The following is a 27,810-nucleotide window of genomic DNA, read 5'->3' as shown; positions in this document are numbered from 1 at the left end:
CGTTTAACTGTAATAGATAAAATGCATTGAAAGCTCAAGATTTTTAGCGTCCACATCAAGTGATAAAAAATTTGTGCAAATAGATTTGGACTGAATGTAGAAAGCTTTGCCAATGTAGTGATGGAAAATAGCAAGATAAATAGATAAATAGAATAAACATATAAAAGATAAGAGAAGTAAAAAGTTGACGAATACTCTATTGAAATTGTTTAAGGAATAATTTTATAGGAAACTCTATTAACCTAAACTAAACTAAAACTAGAACTAAAACGAAATATAGTTCTAACCAATTATTGTACTGGCCTTTAATAATAAAAGGTTTTAATTGCTATTTGAAATTTAAAATAAAATCTATATCATATAAAAAATTGGTGACAGTAGCTACAGGGTTACTGCTGTGAGACATTTCAATCGCATTTCATTGTTAGTTGGGATGTAGACCGTAGCATCTCATACGAAGAAAGTATTCAGCGTACTGCCTCCAGTGTTAAAAGGTTTTTGAAGACCTTTTAGAAATAAAACAACTTGGCAACCCTTGTAATGAACTTTTTATAACTTTTACATATAGTTGTATTTACTAAAGAGTCAGAAAAGGTTAAAATATTTTAACGTTGAATTTTTTGAAAACAATGTTGGCAATCCCTAATTTTATCTTAAAGGGATAAGCAACAATATCCGTCTCATAAAAATTACAATGAAGTTTTTGTAAACAATCAACTTTTAAAACAAAAATTGTTTTTTTTTTATATTTAAAATATTGTAACACAGTAAAGAACCTGTTAAAAATGCCTAAGGTAAGACGAAAAGTCTAAAATGTAAGACTTTTTGGAAATAACTTTGAGGATTACGCCAATCTTCATTTTCCAGTAAAGGAAAATCTCTATAAAGGTATATATAAAATTTAGTAAAAAGAAGTCCATTAGATTTTTTGAAGATTTTACTTAGCATATTTAGAATGATCTGATTTAATTGAAATATGTTCCATTTTGTTCGGTAAATTTGTTGGCATTTTGAAGTTAATTTCGTATTGCAACTTCGGTAGAAAGACAGTCGATTTTCATAAGCTTCCCTTGAGGCGAATTTTTCACCAGCAAAATCATTCACCACAGAAACAGTTAGTAATCACTTGGTGCTAGGACTGAAACCATCCGGACCGGAACCCGATTAGAAACCATCAATCAAGCTCCCGGAGATTCTAGCGTTGTCCTAATGAAACGCAATTCCTCTCCTATTAGCCAAAGCTGGCCGCTTATGATTGCTTCCCAATGTTGACAGTACAGGTCCGAAAGAGTTTGGCCATAGAGGAACAGCTCATAGTAGACGATTGACTCCTGCAGTATCAGGACCATGAACGTTATTCACATTTTGTGCCGCCTGACTTGCTTTCCCACCTTTATCAAGGAAACTCTGTAAAATATGGCGTATTTTCTCTTTGCTGGTGTCCATTTATGACGCGTGTTCAAACAATACTAAGTCAAGCAATCACAAAAATAAGAAGTTTTTTTGCATGAAATCTTATTTTTCTAACGCCATATTGCGTTACCCAATCGCGAAATACAGATTAGTAAACCATCTATAAACATTTAATACAGAAAGAATTTTACTAAATGGCTTAAAATTATTTAATTTGGTTTAATTAGAACAATCTATTGTTTTTGTTGTCAATAAAAGTAAAGGAGAAATTCGAAAAAAAGTTAGAAAAAACATATACTTGTTTTTTGGCTTTTAACTACATAATCTAAAATTCTTCACATAGAGTATAAACATTCAAAAATATTTTATAACTAATTATGAAAAAATATTATCTTTTTTTGCTGATATAGCAACTTTTTGTTTGTAATGCATTAATATATCATGAAAAAAAGGCTTGTGTTAAAAATTATTTTATAATGTTATATGTATACTTTTATGTTCCATTAATAAATAATTAGAACACAATATAATGTTATAAACTTTTACAGTACAGTGGGGTCGGAAAGGCGAAATAGCGCAGAAATAAAAGTTTAATTAATTATAAATTTTGCAAATATACTTAAATCTTCTTTTTCATCGACTTTCACTTAAAATTTCTTCGATTTTTTCAAGGATACTAAATTTTGAATATATTAGATTAAAATTAAAAAGTTAGTGAGAAAAATTGTTTTGAAAAACCATTCGGCAATTAATATTATCAAAAATCTTCTGAAATTTTAACAAAAATAAATTACGAGCGTTTCGTTTTTTACTAAATTAAATAATGAGTAACATTATTATGGACGAAAATATTAAAATCAGTTTGCAAACAAAATAGAGATTCGAATATAAAAAATATCGCCTTTTAAATGCAGCTTTTATACTATAAATAATAATATATTATATTTTGAATTAACTAAAATTTTTAAATTTTCTTTTTGAAATTTCATTAAACTTTGGCAACATCATCATTTTAATAATTGCAGCTAAAAAAAAAAAGTATATATGTATTTAAACTATGTATTTTATACTCTGATCTGATTATTACTAATGAATTAATTTTTTTTTGAATTCTGTGCAAGCAAATGAAAAATTAAAGTAAGTTTCCTACTGTAATAAAAAACTAATTTTCCTGCTTTAACCTTTCATTCTTCAGGTCTTCTTTCTAATATTTCTTTTTATTCTATTATTTATTGCACTAAATTAATTTCAGTCACTGACTGCTTAAATTTAATTTTATTGTGTGCACTTATTTCTTTCAACATTATTTAATTGGTTTTTTCATAATTTTTAATTTTTTTAAATTTTGTATGCAGTATAGTGTTTTCATTACTTTTTTGCTAATGTCCATCGTATATTATATATATAGTTGTTGCACCTGCAATTATTATTGTTCCTCTCCCACTTAACACCGCTGCGAGTTCAAATAACAGGCGTACTCTACTCACTTTCGTGTCTAGTGTTTGTTTCCCTTTTGTTTTTGCAATATTTCTCTCATGCATCTTTTGCCATATGTTTATTTCTATGCATATGCCGTGTTTATAAATTTTATTCTTTATCATTTCTTCGTATTATTAAATTCTTTACAAAGATAAATGCACATAAAAAATATTTCAATATCTCTCTCTCTCTTTCTCTCTGTCTGTCTCACTTTTTCTTATTTAATTTGTTGCAACTCGTTATCGTTCGCACTATCTCTTTCGCGTTCGTTCGCTCGCACTTTCTCTTGGTCACTAACATACTTTTTCTTGACTAATTTCAGATTTTTGCTTTTTTTTTTTTTTTTTTTTTTAGTATAGTACTGTTATTTGTGCTCTCGTTTTACATTTAATTTAACAGAAACGCTCTCAGCAATCGCTCCATGCTTTGTGTGATTTGTAGTCGTGTGTGAGTAATGCACCAATGTTTGCGCTCGTGTGTTGTTTGGGTAGCTCTTGGCAAATTGTAAGGTTGCCTTGAACACTGCCTGTGTCTGTCTGTAGATTCAGGGGTATTCACTATGCGCCTATTACTTCAATATATGCAACACTTTCTCATTTCCTTATATGTTATAATTAATTTTATTTGTAATTAAATATATTTTTGCTCACATTAATTGTTTGTCGCTTTGAATTTCGAGTACTTTTGTATGAAATTATGCCCTTTTGTGTGAGTGTTTGTGTATTTCTATGTTTCATAGGAACAATCTCTGTCTTTTCAATTATTATTTTACTTGTTTTTCTTAATTTAATTTTCTATTTAATTTCATATTTTAAATTTACTTTAATTATTACTTTACCTATTTTTAATATTACGCTATGTTAATTAAAAAAATAATTACCTTGCAGTTGTCTACATGCACCTTTCTTGTTTATTTTTCTCGCATGACATTTTTAACATTCTTATTAAATAGTTTATAAAATAAGAAAACAACAATTTGTTACACTATAATGAACGCATTAATTGAAAAGTAATTTTCTATTTTATCGAATTTGTATTTTTTATTTCATGCTAGCATATTTTTCTTTATCGCATGCAATTATTATTTTCTTTGTATGCAGTATAGAATTTTTCCTATTCACATAAATTTACTAATATGTAAGTATGTATGTATATATTTTTTTAGCATAGCTTATAGTGTACGGCTTGTATTTTTTTTTAATTTTTTGCAATATTATTTTTTTCGAAATATTCAACATATTTGTGTACGGCAGTTTGTTTTGAAGTTTTTCTTATATCATGTCATAAAAGTAATTCAATTTGCTTGCATTAAGTAACCATTTTGTTGCCAGATTCCCTATATACTATTACTTGTATATACATATATTTTATGTTTTGTTTATTTTCTTAAATTATTATTTAATTTTTGTTTTCTAATTTTTAACTAGTTTTCAGTTTTTCTTAAATAATTAATTAACAATTTTTTTGTATTAATTTTTGTGAACTTTTCAATTGCCTTTCTTATAATTTTCTAATTATTGAGTAGTCTCATCATCTTCGCTAAACTACAGCTATGTAAGTGATAAATCTCTTTGACTTTGCATTGCTCCTCTCTTTAATTTGCTGTTTTTTGTAAGTATGTATGTAAGTGATTTTTCTTCTGGAAAAAATAAAGATTTCTTCTCCATTTAAAGTACGCAATTTCCATATGTCTATCCTAGGCTTATGCTTAAACCTCGTATGAATTTAGGCTTATTGCACGATAATGTGTGGAGCCGACAGCAGAACGGTCACTGTTGCGATAATCGTAAAGAGCGTAAAAACAATTAAACAAAATCTGTAAAGAGAGGAAATTTTGCATTGCGATTATAATTACTATTTTGTTGTGGTTATTGACATTATATTATTATATATGTAATTATAGTTATGTTTTTTAACTGTAACATAAAATCAAATACTATTAGGGTGGTTCAAAAACAATTAACAGGCAATTTTAAAAATGAAATGCGGCTTAGTATATATAAATTCGATAAAGTGTTTTTGAAATACAAAACTTGACTTTTTTTCAAAGATCCGACTTTGACTTCTTATAGCATCTATCATATAAGCTTGACTGAAAATGTTATATACCAATAAAATAAGAGGACAACGTGGAATCTGCCTACATTTTTACTTTTGAGTAGCTTACATTCTATTATAAGTACTGATGATTTAAATATGCTCAAACTTTTTTAATATTGAATTAATCTCAATGCAAAGAAATTTCTATACAAATACAGTTGTAGAATCCGATATTTGTCGGAATCAGAATTGAAACCGATAAAAAAATGTTGAAACAGAACTTGTATCGGGTTTGCTATCAGAAACGAAGCAAGAAGATAGTCGCTGATTGACTTGAAATGTTAATTAAGAAATTATAAAATTTTATTGTTCCGAATTTACTTATCTTTATTTCTATAGGGGAAACATAAGAATAAATCATGTCATAATTATTAAGTTTATGGAAAAAAATTTATACTTTTTAAGAGGATTTACAATACGTAATTTAACACTATAACAAATGCGTTTTTATTCAGTCGACAATGTGATGTAAATCTGTAAAGTAAGCATGTAAATACAAGCAAGCTTACAAGTAAATACAATTTAAATTTCAAATACGATTCTTCTGGTGCATCAAGTGGATTACTGTGATCCCTTAATATCTTTCTTTTAATGTTTTCTTTTCTTTCTGTTCCCATAAAATAACAGTATAAAATTTCAATGAGAGGAAGCCACTAGAATTCAATCTATATATTTTGATGTTCGATCTCTTACGTTGTGATAAATTAAAATTAAAAAGTCACAAAACAACTAAGGATTATCGTAAAATTAAGTTTGACATTTGACATCAATTATAAAAATTTTGGTAGTGACTAGTGCCGGCGCGTCCGTGAGCAAGTTAAGCCATTGCCTAGGGCGGAAAAATTTTGGCGCGGCAATTTAGTTAATTTTCTTTACATATTTTATTTATTTGTTTTAAGTTACGATCAGTTGAAACACGTCAATGAAGCTTTTGGATTTGTATTTAACACTAGAACTACGAAGATTTACCGTATACCTATTTCAAATACCTCTCTCTATCTGAAAATTAGAAGCGTAAGAACAAAAAAATCTGTAATGTTATTCTATACACAAATTTAATAAAAATCATGACATTATCGGAAAATATTAAATAGCAAAGAAGAGGATATGATATAAATAAATGATGCAACCGGTAATTTTGACCGGTTCGTAGTTCTAGTGTTAATATTGATCAGTTGCAAAATTTTACACACACAGTCATTTTGGAACATTGTAAAAAATTGGAAAAAAATAATTAACTGACAGTGGATTGACTGATTAGATGCTTCAGATATATGAAATAAAGTAAAAGATATTGGCTGAAAAATTCTCATAAATACATATTCATATATCACTGAACGTTTTAAATGATAATTGTTCAAACGAAATAATAGATATCGTGCCAAATTGAATTGCCGAAAATATTAAAATAAAAACTTTTTTTAATATACTACTAATTACAATCCTTTTAAATATCGTCAATAATTTTCAAAAGTTATATGTTTTGTTAAATTTTGTTATTAAGGTAATATAAGCTCATCTAAGCGTAAATTGTCTCGGGCCGGCCCTGGGGGTAACGCACTGTATCGTTCGAAAACAAGAACGAAATGACGACGTGTGAGCACAATTTGGAGCTGTCCAATAGCAATAAACTCGTACTTTTGACGTACGATATAAGAAAATTGATGAAATACCTGCTTATGCTTATATTATGGGACACCATATTCTATATTTTCATAAACTATCTTTAAAATATTATTAAAATGTTTGACCGGTCCCATTTTGAAGCAAAAGATAAGTCGAATACCAACAAAAGTTGAAAAAATGTATGTCGAAAAACGAATAGAATTTATCAGGCTGTCTGATAGTCTGAATCAGTTATGCCAGCAAGGAAAGTAAATAGAACAAAAACTATAATTTAATACCTCTATAGCAATTATTCAATGAAAATTTGCAGAAAATGATTTCCTATATAGTAAAATCTTTTCTATTCATTGAAAAAACTATTGCCACATATTAGAATACTTAACTATACAATGGAAAATTGTGAACACAGTTTTCCCTTGATGTTCGTCGTGATGTTGAGTCGTATCTGAGACCTATATAGATTGGTGTACCTCAAGACAGAGTTCTTGTTCTTTACATTCTTTACACATCGTACATCCTAGTGATCAACTCTGACTCTCAGTGGTGTATACTCTGAAGCATGAAAAAAAGCCCAAGTGGTCAGCTACTAGCCACAAGGTACAGGTGCAAAACATCTGGGGCTTACAATAGACAAAAGGACAGGAAAATCCTCCTAAGGTTAAAATTTTTGCAGCTGTATTGGCTTCTAAGCTCAAGATCCCGCCATATTTATTAGATAATAGTCAGACCAGACCAATCAGAAAAAAAAAGAATGTTAGAAAAAAACTTTCCTGAAAATTAAATTTGGCTAGACAGTATCCCATTGTAATAAACACTCTTTAATTTTCTTTAAAACCTGTTGTGGAAAGATAGAAGCGGGTAACATTTATTATAAGCGATTTTGGTCAAGTTCACAACGGCGCGTAAATTTATTTTTCTGTATGTCAATTCGAAACTCTGAAAGAAGCCAAGTCCTGATTAGATTTCTCTTTCCAACTCGGCGCAGACCGACCCCATTGAATGGCTGACACCACATTGAATACTACTGGAAGTTATGGATAACCGCAGAGAGTTGTCTGTTTTAAATCTTCTGTTACTAATCCCTCTATTCAAAGTTTATAGGTATTATTCGTTAATAAATGTTGTTGAAGTAAACGTTCCCTAATTAACTTTGAGGAATGATACCTCTGTGTTAATTAGCCTTTTGGATCCGTTCCGGTTACATAGACGCGACCGTAATATTGTTATTATTGTTAAGCGAGTTTTACGAGTTACAATAGATAACCATTTAGCTGACAACTTGAGGTAGATTAATGAAAATTGACAGGTCATTCGTTCACTAATTCACACGATTTCAAGTTCGCTTTAAAACTGATTGAAGTGACAAAGCGAACTTTTCGGATAATGGTTATGCTAACAGACTTCTAGTAGACCAACTCCTTACATGATTTCAACTGCTTTATATGAGGGGTTTTTTCCTTATCGTAGCACAGTGAGAGAAATGGCCAATTTGGCGGAGATTTAGCGAAATCATAAATGTTCGAATCCCGCCAAATTTCTTTGTGCTTTTGACTACTAACAAATCAATGGATTATTGGTTTTCCTTTGATTTATTTTGCGTCCCACCTGTGAGCTTTCAAACTTATCATATGTTTAAGCAAATGTACTAATTATTTTTGCGCTCTTCCATAGTATACAGTTTTTTTCACGCATAAAATATTATTTTTGTTATTTGTATAATAATTTATTTGGATTAGTGGTTTAATTGAAATTATTAGGTATCTATTAAATTAAAAAAATGTTTTTGTGATTTGTGCTTATATGTTTTAGTGACCAATCGCGTTTTTTTGCCGCCCTTTCTAATAAAGTGTTTTAGCATAGGTAACCCATTTATTCTGTGGAATAAAAGCTGGATGGATTCGACCGATGCGCCATAGTATCAACATACCACAGGTAAATATGATCTTTTGCTTATGTCAGGTTGAAAATGTCAGGTTGAAAATTAGTTAATTAATTATTAGGTTTTTGTAACTTTTTGATTTTTTGCGTTTTTTAGTACAATACCAGTCTCGAAACGCACCCTTTTTTAATTTGGCACGGTGAACCAGTACTAACAAACAAATTTTTAGTGGTTGAAAATCATGTGTATTCTGTTGTTATTGATCCCTCAAAATTTAACGGAGAGCAATACCATCAAATTCAAAAACAATTATGAAACTTTGATAGTAAATTGTTGGATTAGTGGAAAACGAGTCACAGTATCTTCGCATTGTTTGAAGAGCATAATAAGGAATGGTTAGATCTAATTTTCTCTGAAGGAGCCATTGATCAACGTATACGCAAACCTTTTTCACCGTGCGCAACTAAGCCTCAAACAAAAAAAAATTTCATCTGTCGTTGATAACACCTCGCACGAAGTGTTATTGGTAGTAACGTGCCTAAGTCATTACAAGGCTGGAAAAAGGAATGCTTCGCAAGATGTTTCAATGTTGAGCTCAGAATCTGCAATAGCTTCAAAAATTATTAAAAGTTTAGATGATGGCACAAAAGCTTCTATTCCTTATACATATGAGGAAGTTTTGGTTCGATTTTTATTTTTATATTCACATTGATGCAATATGGTGCTAAAGAATGAAACTGCAATATTTATTCGAGCTACGATGTTTGGGCTAAAAGTAAAAGGGCGTGTTATCCGAATGGTATGCACGTAACTGAACAATCAGTAGAAGTGAATTTACCTTGTTGACAACACTGTTGTACGTGTTTCAACGTTTTTAAGAACCTCAACAACGATTGTATAAAACCATATTTAATTGGGGGTGAGATGGTAGCAGTACCACTTTATTTACCGGCAAAGCTTTAGTGTTTCTGAACATTTATTTGCTGTTTGTATTGCAAAATAAAAACTGGATCCTCAATATTATGGCAAACTAATCGACCTTCTTCAAGTCGGTTCTACAGAACAATAAAAATAATTTTCGAAAATGAGTCAGCGGACTTAGTTCGAGTAGAAAATGTTGAGAGGCAAATTATACGAATTCTGCCAACAACATTGAATCGTTTGCAAGTAGAACATAAATTCTATTTGATAATGATTTTCGAAAAAATATTCAATGCCGTAGCGGAGTCATCATCACTGGCTTGCGGAATTTGTAGGGTAACTCCAAGATTAAGGAACAGTATGAATGTGGTTCGCCTGCGGCAACAAGAGGAACATTTGTACAAATATGGATTATCAACACTACATGCTTGGATATGGTGTTTCGAGTGCATAATTCATATTGCCTTCAGACTACCAATAAAAAACTGGCAAGTTCGCGGAGAAAGTGAAAAAATTGTTGAAGCAACAAAGGAAAAATTCAACATGAACTGAGAACCCAAATGGGTATCTTGGTGGACATTTCAATGGCACAAACAGCGGTTATACTACAAGAACATTTTTTGAGCAGCCGACTTCGGTTTCTATGCTAACTGGCGTACAAGTGGAATAAATTTAAAGATTTAGTGTAATTCTGCTCGAAAGGGCTTGTAGGTATGCAGTAAACGTAGAGGCTTTTCGCATATATACCTGGGAAACTGCAAAAACCTTTGTAGCAGAAATCAATTCATAAAATTTTAATACATGGCGCAGATATTATTGAAAATGTTTCGTTACCAATTGGAATGATGTCAGAAATGCGCTTGCAGCAAGATGCAAAGATTTACGCAATTATATGCTGAACCACACTCGAAAAACCTCGAGACTTTACACCATAGAAGGTTTTATGCACGCTCTATTGGTTTCGTCGGATATTCTCATAACCTCAAAATCCAAAAGTACATTGAGGTACCCTAAAAACATTCATATAGATGACGAGGTCAAGCAGTTTCTTTTGACAGCTGAGAAAGACATTTAAGAAAAAAACGAAAGTAATCGAATTAATTGATAAAGTTTTTGTTAATAACAATTAATTCTATAAATAACATTACACTTAAAATTTGTTAATTTTTTTTGAAGTTATTAACAAAGCTCCGCCAGTTTTGCCATTTCTCCCACTGTTAGTAGGTTGATTTTTGTACCCTGAAGAGCGTATATTAAGTTTGCCATGATGTTTGTAACACCAAGCTCTATAAAATATACGACATATGCTACTAATTAATAATATTAGATATCGATATGAAATTTTACACACGTCCATTTCCAACTAAGAAGCTGCTTGTTCGTCGGAACGGCAGATATCGGACCACTATAGAATATATATAGCTGTCATACAAACTGACCAATCAAATCTAAGTCTTTGTATGTAAGACTTTTTTAGTTGATAAGGTATCTTCACGAACTTTGACATGAACTATTGTCTAGCCAATGCTAAAATAATAGCTTTGTTTACCTAAAGGTTGTTTATATAAATCATCAGGATGAACTACTTGTGTCGATAGCCCAAAAACAAGTTGCGTGAGTATAAAATGTACGGTTACACCCAAACTTAGAACTTCCTTACTTGTTACTTATAAAGTTTTGCCAGCACCTGAAGTAATTTCCCGGGTTTTGATTCTTGCAAGTTCTAAGAGTATAAAATGTTCGGTTACACCAGAACATATCCCTTCCTTACTTGATCTTGTATGATGTAGTTTTGACTGGGATTTGAACTCCTGTGCTACCGAGTGTTAGTCATGGACTCAACTCCGCCCCGTTACGACGAATATATATTTTTGGGTTTCAAAATTTACTAGTGAAGCTTTTTGTTTTCGACCGGAACTTATAGACTGTTGTGCACCCGAAAATTGAGGTTAAGGAGGAAATTCTTAAAATCAGAGAGCGCTAAATCGAATACTTTATTATAATATACGTAAAGCTAATGCTATGTAATTTAGCGAAAATATACATGTGTACATTTATTATGCATTGAGCTGCCTAAAATTATCCATCAGGCACCCTTGTACAACTACTAAATTGCTTAAGTGTATGTGTTCAATTGTCTAAATCAATTAATGCCAATTGGTATTAAAATCTTTTCAGCATTGTACTTATGCATCAATTTCCAGCGAAGTATGCAGACAAATCTGTTTCGATCGCATTTCGATAATCGAAGCTATAAGTGTCCGTAAAGCCGAACAGTAATCTTTAAATGCTCAAAAGGAGTTCAGTGCCAAATTTAATTGATCCCGGGAGACATAAACACACAAGCCACTAGTAGGAGCTAGTGGTATTTGCTCTCACATTGAACATTTTCAATAACAATAATATAAATCGTTATGAAAACTACATAGCGCGAACAAAATTGTGGCTGACCAAAATGCCACACCACCCAACTTGCAACTTCGACCAGGAAAGCAATGTACTGAACATATCTACAACTGTATCCAGTTCAATTTTATGGTGTCACACAGTGCGATTAGTGTCTAAGTCTGCGAAAGTAGTGGGCTATAAGCGGGCTTACGTACACATATATCTGTATGTGCTTTTATTTGTACTCACTTGAGCCTTACAATGTCCATGCAAGCTTTCATATCCACAACAACAACAACAACTGTCGTTAAGTGAATTCGAAAGGGATGCAATTTCGTAATGTGAGCTACTTAAGGCGGGTTTCGATGGCGTATCCGTTTATGAGACGTACTTAAGTCCAATTTTAGTGCACTGTTACAAATGTATATTATTCTGTTGGTATATACCAACATACCACAAGACTATATATCTATATAACTATTTCTGTATGTAATAAGTCACCAACTTAAGTGTTAGTTGGGATTAAGCTTTACTTTATGTTTGTAAGTAGATTTTCTGCATGTAAAGTAGTTTAGATCCTCTGTATGGAATACTTTATACTCATAATTTTGCTGTTTTAACGGTTGTTTGTAGTAGCAATAAAGTAGTTGTTAAAAGTGTTAGTGTACTATGACGGTCCTTAAAAGCATTAAGCAGCTTTTAAAATCCCTCCCTAAACCTCAACTTCTTAAGCGAAACCGCTACAGCCAAAAATAACATATATACATTTTTATTTCGATTGTCAACGAAGAGCCCAAATTGATATCTCGACTCCGAATAATATATATGTATCTATTTTATTGAATAAATTGCCAGAACTCTTATATATTTTTTTTACATCGATTATTTTGGCAGCATAATTTCGATCCTACAAATAAATGGCTGAGAGTGATATACTTGTACATTTTTTTCCACTATCTAGTAAATTTGGGATTGATGTCAAATCTCTATGAATAAAAATAATAATCTCTTTGATTCCCATAACATCTAACTGAACAAAAAATTCTTAGCACCATTGTCATATGACTCGCATAAATATTTCTGAAGTGTTGACGACGACAGAAAACTTGAACTAACTGTGGGGAGTTAGTAAAATAAATTCTGCGAAAGATTTATGGATGTCAGAAATGTATCATCATCATTTACCTATGAAAATAGAGTATTCACTACGTCGTATTATTGAAAAGAACACAAAAGCTAATGCTCAGAAAGAAGGGCATCGAACTCTCTTGCTATATAATCTTGCTATACAATCTGGATTGTAAATGTCAGGAAGAACTTGCAACTACAGACATGTATTCTTTCTACAACGAGTACAGTTGAGATCTTCTAGCACTGGAACACCCTACAAGAGTCCTATGGGGTAGTGGCGCTCTTTCGGTATCGTTAAAACACACCGTATTTATGACATATCGCAAATTCGATAAATCTTTGAACCAGACTTGAGAGCAACTCATGTTTCCTCATTAGCTTTTAGTTTGATTTCGTTTCGGCACTTTTGATATCAACGATATACCACGCTCTGCCAATTGTTAAATATATCGATCAAATAATGGAAATGGTCGAGTCCGCCTATCATCTAAACAGTTTGAAACCATTTAATAAAGCTGGATACAAAAAAAAAAAAAAATGGTCGTAATCGAATCTCGGTGACCCGGCGCAAACTGTGGCCAAGCCAGGATTGACGGTCAGAAAGGCTTTGCTACCTGTTTTATGGGATTTTGCCAGAGAATCATCTACCCTTATAGTTTGGTCCTGGTACCAAGTGATTACTGTTTGTTTCTGTCTATGGCGACTGGGACACAATAGTGACGAGGGTTTCCAAGGAAGTAGCATTATGAAATTGCCTTAAAAATGGCAAAAAGTTATCGATCAAAACGGGTAATTCTAATTAGGCTAAATGCAACCTTCAATTTTATGGAAAAATAATGTATTTCCTTTTATATAGATCTTAAATTTAAAAATTACCATGAATGAAGGACGGAAAACTATTTGAGTAATCGCACACTAATTCATGTAAAAGATTTGTGCTAATTTAACTCAACAACAACTTGATAACAAGTCACATTGCACATAAAAAATTTACTATTGTGCAAAAGCAACTAATTTAACTGCAATCACATTTATCTTTTGTTATAAGCCATATGTCCTTATATATTCTGTACATGCAGATTTTGTATGTATGAACTAAGTGTATCCAGGTTATTATTAACTAAATTTATATATTTATGACTAATGTTCAATTATGCACAAATTACATTTATTATTACATGTTTCTTAATTGATAGTTGTCGTTTGCCAGAAATACCATAAACTACTTTTAATTTGAATTTAATTGAGATTATGAAAAGTTATTAGCCCGAACTCAATTGAGGATAGAAAGCTTTGGTTGAAGGACAACAATTAATTCAGTGAATCATGGGAGATTTTTGAGCAGTTCTCATTTGTTGGTATTTTAAAAATGTCAAAGTATACAAAATAGTTGAATTCCATTTTATTTATATCCATATGTGCTTGAAGTGTTCAAATGAAGGATTTTATGAAATATTCGGGTTCTGCGAGCTTTACTTACTAGTGCCTCTTTATAGGATCAGTTAAGAAAAAATAATGAATTGGCAAAATTAATTAAGTTAATAAATATTCTTCTGAACGGTTGTTTTTAACACCTAAACCTTGATCGATTTAGGGATATGTATACCATTTGCTATATTTGATCCGAACTATCGATAAAATTTGTTTTCCCTAGATTGCTAGAACCTTTTTATGTAAGTGTAAAGTTTGGTTACGAAGTGAATAATTTGACTGCAATTTTTACGATGAAAAAAAATTTCAATTACGATTTTGCTTGACATTTTGTGTTTCCTATGGGTACACGTCTATGAAATCGTTGAAAACGTAGAAGAAGTATTTTGGGGAGTCTACTTTATCACGAACACATTGATATTCAAATGGCACAAAGCATTCAGTAAAGGTCGTGAAGTTATCGAAACTCTAATGAATAGTTACTATACTTGTAGTTAATGTTAATGAAGATAACAAGCAAAAGGTTAAAGAAACCGTGCTTAAAAATCGTCGGGTTGGCATCAGAGAGATAGCAAAGGATCACAATATCTTATATGGATGAACTCAATACATTTTATGCAATGCTTGAATGCGCCGTCACATTCTAGTATGATTGTGACAGCCTTCTTGACTAAACATGAAACAGGAGTAATCGCTCAGTCACCGTACTCTCATAGTGAAAAAAGTCAATACTTTCCTTTGCCCTGGTATAAAGATATTCGTCAGACAAGTTCAGATAAAAAAATTCCCTTGTATATTACCTATATTCAATATTATTATTTTCATCCCTAACATATGGTTCCCCCTTTTTGGTAATATCGATTACAGAGTAAAATATAAAATTTGACGATGTTATACTTAGCATAATGTGGTTTCATCAAAAAAGTTTATAGATATATGTAGGGAGAAGTTATCTTAAATCGACAATAAGATTGGGAAACTTAAATGACTACTGTATGTTCGTTGGTTGGTATTGAGACTCAGCAGGTTTGACTTTCTTTAAAATTAGAAGTAAGTAGTAGTAAGTCCTAGTAATAATGAAATTTTCAAGCTCCGTAAATCTGGCAGTTTCTAGAAAAATATTTTTTGTGCCGGGCGAATTTTAATCGATTTGTAAAAACGGATCAAGTTCTGAGTGAATTAATTTGTTTGCTGAAAATTCATTTCATTCTTTCATTCTTTTTTTAAAATATTTTTAAAGAGAGTAAATTATAATTCTTTTTAGATCGAACATAGTTTCATCATTATAAAATATGTATTTACTACTCACCTATCCACAACCATTGCCGCGAATTTCCAATCGCTTATCAATTCCGCCTCATCATCGGATTTACGCATACGTGATGTGATGAATTGTAATTCTTTAAGAATCAAATGTAAATCTTTATGATTGCAACCTATTGTGTTATGATGCTCCTCCACCGTTGTGGGGCGACCGAAACTTCTGTAAAGTGCAAAAAGATATTTAAACAAAAGTAAATTGAAAATGAGAGAATTTCGCTTGTGGCGATCAAACGAACGTCTGCCTATCACTTGTACTTACGCTGATGAACCGATCGCCGTTTGTGAACCGGAGATCGTATGCCGGAAATCATCATCGATATCCAGCACATTGGCTAGTAGCGATTTGGAAGAACGTTCCTTTAATTCCAATTCCTTCATGCGATTACTTAGTAGAATTGTTTTTCGTGTGATTTTACGGCCCGGACGACCCATACGTAAAATCCATGGCAGCCATTGCAGGAAAACGGATTTAATCTAATGGTGTATGGTGGAACGCATGTTAATATATTATTTTATGAAGATTAATTTACTTTGACTTTAGAGAATACACATTAAAAAAAGTTATACGCAAGGCTTTTAAACTTTAACACGTATGCGAAGCTTTTACTAAACAACTATGAGCTTTCACGCATTGTCTTCTTCGCTTTTCCTTACTTACCCAAGGCGGCATTTCGTGTATATCCGCCGTGCGATGATGATAGTTGAGCACAACAACCGTCAGCACCACCGATGATGCCACCATAAACATGATGCAATTGAAGTAGGTGCCTGTTCGTATTGTGCGCGTATTTTCGAAAACAAATATATTTCATTCAAAGAAAAAATTATAAATAAAAGGTGAAGAAAATATATTAGTTATTGTTTTTAAAAGCTTCAATTAGATAATATTTATTACGATTTATTTATACTATATACATAACGTATTTCTTTATAAAATATTTTTTGAGTAGTTAATTTTAATAACATATTTAAATGTATAAATGTTTAAATAACCTTTATGATTTGTTTAATAATATAATTAATGATAAGACAGTCTAAAGAGTTGCTACAAGTATATAGCGTATTTAAGTAGTAATGTGTAGTGGAACTTGAAGCGTTTCGGATGCAATGATATTGTGGGTTAGTAGAAACATGCTATCACTCACATGCTTATCCATATGTATATATGTTTATAGAAAAGCGCTAAGCTAAGCTTTTAAGCTAGTAGGCATGTGACTCTAAATTATTTACAATTATATACGACTTTGTGAATTATTATGATATTCCATGCCCCTGCAATAAATTAAAATATATGTATATCGTATATGTAAATAAAAATGAAAAATTAGGATAAAAATTTTTCAAATGAAAGCATATGTTATATACAAACAGAGTTTTTACTAAGCAGAGTTCCTTCCTATAAACACAGATAAGTTGGCGCTGACTATGAGCGAAAGACTCTATTCCACTACTGCATGTATAATTTATGTAGAAATACAAATATATTGATTAAGAAGAAAGCCCTCAAGATAGTTGTGATAGAATAATACTTTCCATTACTTACTCCTCATTGATAAGTATATGGTTAGAGTTCTTCTAACAAAGCATTGAAAGTTTTGAGAAAACAGTCCTGACAAAATTTGAATATATTTCTGGTCTAAATGGAACTGCGCGCGCAAATCGAATCGAAAGTTTTTTCCTCGATTGGTATAACCTTTTCTATGTTTCTATGCAGTTTGCCTGACGATTTTTACTATAGAGAGAAAATTTACTTGAAATTTTGTGTTTTCCATGGAATCAGGGCTGCGGAATCGTCGAAAATGTTGTAGAAGTATTTTATAGTTTTACTTTATCCCGAACACAAGTATTCAGCGATGATGGTGAAGTCATCTTTGTTAATTAGGATAACATCAGAGAATCTCAACATCTCTTATAGATCGACTAAACATAGTTTGGTTAAATTTTTAGGTTTAAAGCGTGACAGTACCAAAAAACCTGAATCTTTTGCAATAACGACGTTGCGTAGAGGTCGCTAAAGCGGTTTTTGACTTTACTAGTGACGAGACGTGAGCTTATAGATTTGAAACCGAAAAAACTAAAATTTGCAGTGCCTTCAGACTATCCCAGCCGAGGCTTATAAAAAGTGTATTGAAAATAGGATGCTTCTTTTGGCTCAGCGGATAAAAATACATGCAAATTTTGTTTTTTGGCAGTCCGAAAAAGTTTCCAAGATACGTATTATAGATATATGTACGTACAGCTACAAGGCTTCTAATATATATTGTTTTGATTATAGAAGATAGATACGACTAAATTTAAAAATAGTCTCTATTGTGGTCCATAGCAAAATGCGGAGAATAATTGTTCGAAGCCTAATGAACTCAACATCACCTATCCTAATTATCCGATAGGGAATAGTTTTGCATCTAATCTTGAGGCTAAAAAAATATTTTACTATCGACGACGTTTTGAAATAGTTGAGAAAAATTGTAATCTAGTATGCGTTGTAGACCTTCATGTCAAAAATAGGGCTGAATCTTACGCTGATTGATTTTACACACTAGTCACACATAATCTTTTCTGCTGCTGCTGAGCCGGTTTGACTAGAAGCACACAATGGATAAGAGAAACTATGATCAAAGTTTATATATTTTATCGATTCCAATACTGTGCTCGAGTAACTTCACTATCTTAATATAAAACCTTAATGAATGCGGCAGGGCGACGACGCACATATTTCTCCACTAATCTCTCAGTCTTACGCCAATCACCAGTCGTGTGAGATTGCGCCATCTTGTGAGGCCCTATGCTTCAGAGAGGAGAAAAAAGTCTTCGTAAGTGAAGCTAAAAGACGGATAAACTATTTAGTGACTAAAGTATAGCTCTGGTGTATTCTATTGAAAGGAACAGATGACAATATGACTTTCCAGGCTTTTTCTTGGAGAGAGTATTATTAGAGAAAAATTAATTGGGTAAATTAGTCGATTGTAATAAAAAACAAAAGTTAGTAAATAGTTAAAGTAAAAGGTTTAAAATAAAATATTTATTTATAAATATGTATACATACCTATATTTTAAATGATTTATACATCTATATTTTTAGTAAGTGCGAAAGCATGCAACTCTGCATTAAAAATATTTAATAATAATTCAACATACAACTCTGTGTTAGAAAAATTCATAAAAAGTTGGGAAAACAATATTTATAAATAGTAAAAAATTTTGAAACAAAAGCTCTCAACTCAAATTGAAAAATAAGAAACAGGTTCCGCAAAAATTAATGATACAGGTGCTTGTATTTTGTAAGCAAAATATTTTAAGCAAAGAAAATTATTATTTTTTTAGCAATCGCAATTCTCAAAAAAGGTTTAAGTTATATTTTACTGTTAATTATTGCAGCATTTTTAAGATGATATAGCAAAAAAATGTAACCTTAAAATTATTTAGCAATAAGTAAATTTAATAATCAACTAAACTGCAGTGTTGTTAAAAGAGGCGCCAAACTACAGTGAAACTTTTTATAAAACTGCTATGCAAAGCTTATCAATTATTTTAAATTACTTTGTTCGGTTTTATTGTTTGTTTTAAAATACAACGGTTTAATTTAAAGTTTGTGTACGTATTGAAAAAGTTTAAACTTTTTTTATACTATTTTTATTGTTTAAAATTTATTATTTATTTTAAGTTTGTAATAATTTTTCCAAACTCTATACTACATAGTATTTACTATCGTTATATAGAAAAAAAGTCATATTTGATACTTGGAAGCGAGGAATTTTACACAATCACTTTATTACGCATATCGCATTCGGCGTGTTAAGCTTTCTAATTGTCGTAAATACTTAGCTGAACAAGTGAGTAGTGTAACCGTGTATGCCAGTGAGCTTTCTGTAAGCTTTTTTGCGCTATGCAAGAGTATGTACGATAAAATGCAACACTGAATGAACTAACGAAGTGCATTTACTTTACTACATGACTGTAATTACACATAAACACTGTGTGTGTCAACATATTGCGATGGTGTTTTGTTACTGAAAAGCTTTATTTATTGATCACCCTGGTGGCTTGGTTGATTTATGAGTATTTAAGTGTTTTATTTAAACTTATTTACTTATTAAATGTAGCATTTGTGTAAAATTTTTTTTTACACGTTCATTAATTATTGTTGTAATTGTTTAATATTTTTTTACTTTATTAATTTTTTCAACTTGAATTGCAATTGAAATGCTAGTGCTGCGGATTTGCAATATCATATACATAATTCTAATTAAAAGTTAGCTGTGGTAAAAAATATAAGCATTCAAAGATTTCTATAGCAAAATTTTTATAATTTGCTATAAGTCCATAAATAAAATTCAAAGATTTTTCGAAACTGGCAACATTTTCTGTAATAACACAATTAATAGACTTTTAAAAAAGGTATTCATATTGCGTTTAAATGTCAACATCTCCGTCATTGAGTTTTATTGTCATTTCAAAAATATTTATGATTTATTATACAGATAACTAAACTATAAAAATAATAATAAAAACTAATAAATTTTGCCGCTATAATTATAACTTTTGTAATTCCCCCAGCTTCTTAGGATGTCTGGTGAAAACATATGCACGTTTGTGCTTTATTTCTGAGACTAATTTTTCAGTTCTCTCAATGTTCTCTTAAAATGTTTAACGCAGTTATAACGGCTTATTGTTAATTACCATGAATTTAAACCTAGAGAGAACTTCACCAGAAAAAAATATGGGGGTGATAATTTCGATGGCTCTCTCCGGTTATGTGATCGTGGCGATCTGTACATATTTTGTTCAAGTTTTACTGATTACTATCATTTCGCATCGTTTGCCATTGACAGTTATCGACTTCGTTGAACTGATTAACATACCAAATTTGATTGGGATGTGGGCTATACCATTTTGAGCCAGCGAATTCGATGGGAGATATAACGATATGAAGAAAATTTCCGCTGAAGGGATTTGAATGGGTTATGATAACTGAGGCGATACGCTCATTTTTACATGTTTGTGCCGTCAAGTTAGCAAATTGTCATTAGTTTATGTAAAAATATATATTATCATACCCTCTGTCCTGACCCAGACTGGTCCATTTAACCTGCGCTCGCAAACCGGCTCGATTAAAATTTATGGCCTAGATTGATACAAAATTTGTCTGTACAAATGAAGTTTGATCTCTTTGTAATCATGAAAAGAGAAATGAAGAACGAGTTTTCTTGAAATTTTGTGTTTCCAATGGAATCAATCAAAGTCTTGCGGGGAGTATACTTTATCACGAACACAAATTTTTGGTTGAAAAGAAACTTGCCTCCTGCGAGTCGCACACCCGCCTCTGTTAATGATGATAACATCGAAAAGGCTAAAGAAGCAGTACTTGAAAATCATTGTGTTGGCATTAGAGAATCGCCACATATCTAATCGATATGGTTCGACTTAACACATTTCGATTGATATGTCTAAATGCTAGACTCGTACCGAAATACCAAAATCTTTTGCAAAACGGCGTCGAGTATACGTAGAGGCCATAAAAGAAATTCTTGTCAACATTGCTGAGAACCCTACATTTATCAAACGCATCATTATTGGTGTCTAGGCGTGAATATGATATGTTTTAAAACAACCTAGCTATTGGCGCTCTAAAAATACGCCGAAATCGAAAAAAAAAATCGCTAAAGGCCATCCCATCTGAAACTTAAAATGGATGTATGGCGCCTATTTTGTATTAAAGTACGTGTAAATTAGGTGTTTTGTTGGTCCGAGTCATATTTGATCAGATGGTATATCAGTATATATCATTTTATTTAAAATTATGTAGGCACTGCTTGAGTGTCGATATATGCGGCTTCTGGCATTATAATTTATGAATATCCTCCAAAAACGTTAGTTGTACCTGAAGAGATCAGCATATGGTATAACGAATGTAGGTAGATTAGTATATTTCGACACTTGAAAACGAGGTTGTTGTGTTCAAATTTAATTTTTGGCATTTAACAAAGATACCTGATTTGAAAAACAATTGAGCTCATTATAAATATATCTGTATAATTTATTATCTCAACACATAAATTGTAAACGCATAATATTCATAATATTGTTCAGTATTTTATATAATATTGTACATTCATTATATATTTCTTTATTAGAACAAATGTGAACGAAATTTTTCTTCTATGTGGGTGGTGAGCTTAAATCCCAGTTCATAATTCTTAGAATAATTACTGTGGTGGGTACTTGTACTGCGTTGTATTTTTGGGTACTGTATGGTGAAATTTTTCACTTTTTTTGAAATAAGTTTTGCATTTATTACAGACCCTACATATTTTTTATTAGGTCACGCGAAATTCGTTAGGAATAAATAGAGAGTATTCAAAGTCAGAGATTTTTGGTTCGTTATACACTCGGAATTTTATGCAGGTGAACTAATAATAAATAACCATAATTTTTCGTAATGTTTGCGATTACTTCTTTTACTTATATTTTATGTTCCAATGTAATATTTTTTATTTTATATATGAGTAAATTCATATCAAAATTGTTATGTATATTTAATTTGTAACAAATAAAAAAATTTACGAAATTAAAATTCTTTATCTTGTGTTGAATTAAAATACCTTAATTTAATTTTATTTGTGGAAAAAAATCAACAACTTTTCAAAAAAAGTATCTAAAGTATGGTACCTAAAGCATTTGGATTACTTGGTTGTACAATCGGGGATAGCAATGTCAAGCTGGTTCCAAGTAGAGTGAAGAGTGTGAGCGAAGACGTGAGCATAAAGTGAGCATGCGCGTAGTATTATACAACACAAAAGCCGTAATTAAGTTTTACTCAACAATGTCATATTTTTAAAAAGATTTCTTTAGTTAAAAATATTTGCCAAATCTATTTAATAATTTTGGGTTTAAATCTTTAGAATGGAGTTGTCATTAAAGATTTTTTTTAATGCAAGCAGTAGATGAAAATTCAAATAGTCGTAATAGCTCTACTTTGAGTGTTGCAAATCGCTTAAAATAATAGTTATCGAATGCAAACTGCCAGAGAGTGTTCGTTCACCGTTTTAGCTGAGGAAAAGTGTGTTCTAGAAATATTTAATTTTCTTCATTATTTATTCTGCATATATACGTTTTTTTTATTAAGTTGTATATATCATTACTGAATTTTAATTTTTTCATCACTTTGAGTGCAATTTCAAATATTTTAAGATAATCAATTTCAGACTCTACCTAACAGCGGCACGGCCTCGCTCGTCTTTGTTATGACATTACCAACCAATAGAGAGAAAACTGTTTGTGAGAGCAGAATTGTAACACCTGTAAAAAAATTTGCATAAAATAAAGTATTCAAATTAAAATTAATTTATAATATTTCTAGAAAAAAAAAATTTTCGGTGATCTTTTTTGAGAAACGCAACTGAGCGTCTTAAGCAACGCGTTTTAACTACACGTTGAGTAAAGCAGCCCTGAGAGCGAAAAACAGAGAAACAAAGATGAAAAAATTTTATGATTTGATATGATAAATCAGCTGTTTTCGCTAAGTGTTTTAGCAATCCAAAATCATTAATATTACTATTTTCTATGCTCCATATATAAGTTAAGATAAGTTTTTTATGAAAACTCTGAAGGAAAGAGCAAGACAGGTAGAATTATGACAATTTTTCATTCGTATGCCATCATTGGTGTTTCGTTCACTTCGTGTTTTATATGAGATAGGGGTCATACATCATAGGGACAGGTCGGGAAGAAAAAAAGGATTATGAAAAAATCATAAAACAGAGTAATTTCTTTTTTAAAACGTATGGGGGAAAATTAATGAAATGATAACTTAAATGAAACCCAATAGCTGCATTCAAAATAAAAAAAAATTAATTATTAATTTAATCAGAACTTATTTAATGCTTTTGAATTATATAATATTTTAAAACTTAAATTTGGGAGATGCTTTATTTTTTTAAATTTTTATTAGTTAAATTTTTTCTAGTGTATACGCCATTTTAAATAAAGTAAAATGTATGAAAATATGTGAGAAACTGAGGTGAGAAAATGAGAGAATTCTTTTTCATATAAGGAGAGATGGTGAAAAAGACAGATAGCTAGATATATAAAGAGAAAGCTACTGTTGTAGATAATGAAATATGTTGGCGAGGAGGAAATAAAAATAAATATTAAATGAAATTATTAATGATGTCGTGAGTTTTGTCTAAATATTTTTCGATTGAAATTGAACTTTTAGGTTTCATAAAAAATGAACTTTTAGAGTACTGATTAAAAACGTCTACAATATTTTAAGGATAGCAATGATTTTTTCAATGTATCACTTAACTAGATATCATAATATTGCAACTTTATGGAAAAAGTATTGCAGATGATCGTTGATATTACATTCTGCCACGTATTTTGGAGAGACACGAGACAGTTTAAAACTCTCCTATAGAGTAAGTTAGCTAACATGGATTTAAATCTTACTCTTTGAAGCCTGAACTTGGAACAAATTGCATAACTGGTATTCATATGAAAGAATTTTGGTCTTTATGGATATAGTGGTAGTATTATTTGTCATATTTTTGAACAGCTTCTGCCGAGGAAAGTAACTAGCTTAATGTATGTTTAAATTAATCAACGGTTAGTTGAGCATTTGAGAAACTCGTTCGTCCTACATTCTTTATTCTCTCAATTATAAGTGTGTGTGAGAAGAAACTGGCCAATAGGGAAGCGCGATTGCTCTTTTTACACTTGCGTGCAGAATATTGAGTGAAATATGAAAAAATGCTGATACGAAAATACAAAATTTAAAAATAAAATAAAATCAAAAATGTTGTAAGGCTAGAAATTTTAGAGCCCAGAACTGCGCTATAATTAAAATGACATATAAATTAATGATATTTTTGATATGAACCTTTTTGTGTTGAACTTTTGCAACAAATTTTGTATCAGATTTACAAAAATACTTATTTAAACTTAGAAGTAATCGCAACATTTTTATAATTACTGCTCATTCGGCAGTAAGAAAATAATAAGTTTGTACTAAAATATTTTTAGGAACACATATTTATTTAAAGTCGACAATTAGATGATATTATGTATAATATACTACCGACAAAATTTTTACTGACTATAAGTGAGTAATAAAATGAGAAAATATTTTAAAAATAATTTTAAAGATTTACGTTATTTAAAAAACTTAGCTTAGCATAATATGTATAGTATATATTTATATTAAAGACACTGAATGATAGAATTACTAATATACATATTATAAAGACCCAGCTTAAAAACCCAATAGTGCAAGCTTATAAAAAAAATTGTTTATTACTTTTATAAATACTTTTCTGATAATGAAATGATATTTTTTTACAATATTTTTTCAAAATAGTCTTGCATTTCGGATAAACACTTAAAATTCTTCAATTACTTATTTATACATACTTAAAATCATTTTCTCAGTCTAAACTATATTTTAATAACAAAGAATGTTTTTAAAAAAGGTTCGCTATCAAAAAATATCATTCCATAAATGGGTCAGGCTTGTGTGACTCAAAAACGATACTGAATATGAATATGCAGTTATTAGCAAAATCGAATATTATATATATATATATATATATATGTGATTAAAGTATATGTATAATATTTATTAATTGATATTAACAAAGTATTTAAAAAAATTAACAAATACACACACAATGTGAACGATACAAATGTCATGAAGTGAAATGCTTTAATAAAGAAGCCATGTGATTGGTTACATATTATGAGCCGATTATTGAGTAGTTAGTAAGAGCAAATGAGTAATTGGAAATATGAGTAAAAGTGCATTGTGCTGGAAATGAAATAAGCGTGCAAAAGTAGGATAGCAGCAGAGTCACAGAGTTGCTTTCAGGCATGGATATAGCAAATAGAAGATAAAAATGGAATATAGAGTTAGGTATAGAATAGAGAGATAGATAATGAAAATAGAAGTAGTGTTGGAGACAGTTGAAGAGGAACATTTTTACAAATTAAACAAAGAATGAGCAAGAGAACGCTCTAAAGAAGATAGAGTTGAAGTCGAAAAAAATGAAAAAGCTAAACAAACAGCGAAACTACTTGAGAGTCAAAAGAGCTAAATCGGAACATTACTGAATGAAAGTTTTTAGTTTGAAAGTATTACTAAGTAGTCAATATATATAATATATGTACATACTTATAGGAAATAAATTAAGAGTTAGCTTTTTAAGTTCACAAGTAGATTCCCAAGTTAACTTGTATTTGAAATCTGTCTCATAAGTATCTTTTGTAATACGGGGAAGCTTGAAAATATTAGAATAGAAGTTTAGTGGAATTTTTGGAATATTTTTTGTAAGAATTTTTTTTTTCGAAAAACGCAAAGTTGTGGTTTTGAGATTTTGAGAAATTACATTACGTTATGGAAATTGATAAACACAATGGACCTAGTCTTTTGGGGTTAGTAAAAGCTTTACAATTTACTAAAACAAAAGCTTATCTTGGCTTTAAAAGTCTATGTTTTCTTTAAAAGCGTATGAGGGGATGGTGATTTGACTCCGTTAGATATAATTAGGCGTGATTAAGGTCTGGCCTTAGAATCTATGTTTTCTTGAGAAGATGACAATTTGACTTATATTTTTCATTGTAAAATATTATATACAGCATATTTATTCATTATATGGAAATTAAAGCTTTGTTTTCTTGGAGAATTTTATATTTTTTCTGAATTCATTCAACAATCTTATTAAGTAATTTGATAAATTTGAAAACAAAGTTATTATGAAACGATTCTTAAAATATACTAAAAGCGAATTCATAAAAGCAAAACCTCAGGACCTTTTTTGATATTATTGTGAGATTCTTTCTTTACCTTATATTGAAAATTCTTGCTATGAAACAACATCTTCTTTTAAGAATTTCGAATATAACGGGTGTTTTGTTTAGACGTGTGGTTTTCAATAATGCAACCCGGATTTGGTTTTTTTGACAGAAGTAGCAGTTAAACTCAGTTTGGTTTGCCATTTCATAGTGAAGAGACTAACTAGGGAACAACGTTTGCAAATCGTGCAAATTTATTACTAAAATAATGGTTCGGTTCGTTGAAGCCGAACGACCATCTAGAGCGTCGGACGTTGGGTGAATGGGCTTAAAAGGAAATAGCCACCGATCCCGATTTTCACAAGAAAAGTTTGTTCAGCGATGACGCTCACTTTTGCTTGAATGAGTACGACAATAAACCAAATTTGTTGCATTTGGAGCAATGTTAATCCACAAGCAATTATTGAGACAACGTTGTAGCTTAAAAAGTGACTGTTTGTTGTGCTCAATGGCAGTTTTTTAAAAATGAAGCCGGTATATGGGAAACGCTTTGGCGCCATGATTAATGACTTTTTCGTTTCTGAATTGGAGTATGTTTATGTGGACTTTGGTTCTAACAAGATGGTGCTACATGCCATACATCCAGCGAAATAATCAATTTGTTGAAAGAAACTTTTAGTAAACGCATTATCTCGCGGCTTGGGCCTATGGCGTGGCCTCCAACATCGTGCGATTTAACACCGCTTTGTGGGATTATGTGAAGTCGCTTGTCTGAGCAGATAATTCCGCGACGATTGACTCCTTGGAAGAGAATATTCGACGCTGATATACGACCTCAATTGCTGCCACAACTTTGCTTTGAGGTTTTTACTATTGAAGCATGAAAGTTTTTGCAAATACTGTGTAACTCTTCTTAAATTGTTTTTTCGCTTGGAGGGTTAACAGAAAAATAGATAACGATAGCATTTTAAATAAATGGGCATTTAAAGATGATTTATGGAACTGGGTTAAAAATGTATGTTCCTGTCACAAAATATTTGGATGATTTGAAGGGCTTACGATAATAATATCTACATATTTGTTGAGTCTGCTTAAAGTGGGTTTACTAAAGTTTAGTTATTGAGTTGAAGGAACTTTTTGGTACAAACGGATTTGGTTTTTTGAAAGGCATTTGCAGTCATTTTGATAATCTTTCATAGTGCCAGGACATTTTTGTATATAAGTATGGAAAATGTAAAAGCTTTTAAAAGCACATTTGTGAGTTATTATATTAACATAATTTGTATAAGTTATAGGTACATATCACTTATATCAGTATATTTTCAAAAATG

At 30.8% G+C, this 27,810-nt stretch overlaps 1 protein-coding gene across 1 annotated transcript in view; it reads right to left on the bottom strand.

The window, feature by feature from the left end:
• Positions 1-3,773: 3,773 nt before the first annotated feature.
• nAChRalpha6 (nicotinic acetylcholine receptor alpha6) overlaps positions 3,774-27,810 on the bottom strand; it is a 488,939-nt gene continuing 464,902 nt past the window's right edge. The window contains exons 10-13 of the mRNA XM_070106803.1: positions 16,350-16,459; positions 15,951-16,165; positions 15,678-15,851; positions 3,774-4,708 (exon numbers count right to left, since the gene is read on the bottom strand). Coding sequence (XP_069962904.1) covers positions 4,624-4,708; positions 15,678-15,851; positions 15,951-16,165; positions 16,350-16,459 — 584 coding nt within the window. The 3' untranslated portion in view covers positions 3,774-4,623. The remainder of the gene's footprint in view (positions 4,709-15,677; positions 15,852-15,950; positions 16,166-16,349; positions 16,460-27,810) is intronic.

The sequence above is a fragment of the Bactrocera oleae genome, chromosome 3 (assembly GCF_042242935.1).
Source record: "Bactrocera oleae isolate idBacOlea1 chromosome 3, idBacOlea1, whole genome shotgun sequence".
Lineage (NCBI taxonomy): Eukaryota > Metazoa > Arthropoda > Insecta > Diptera > Tephritidae > Bactrocera > Bactrocera oleae.
Note: the sequence above shows the minus strand (reverse complement) of the source record. Positions and strands in the feature narration are given on the sequence as shown.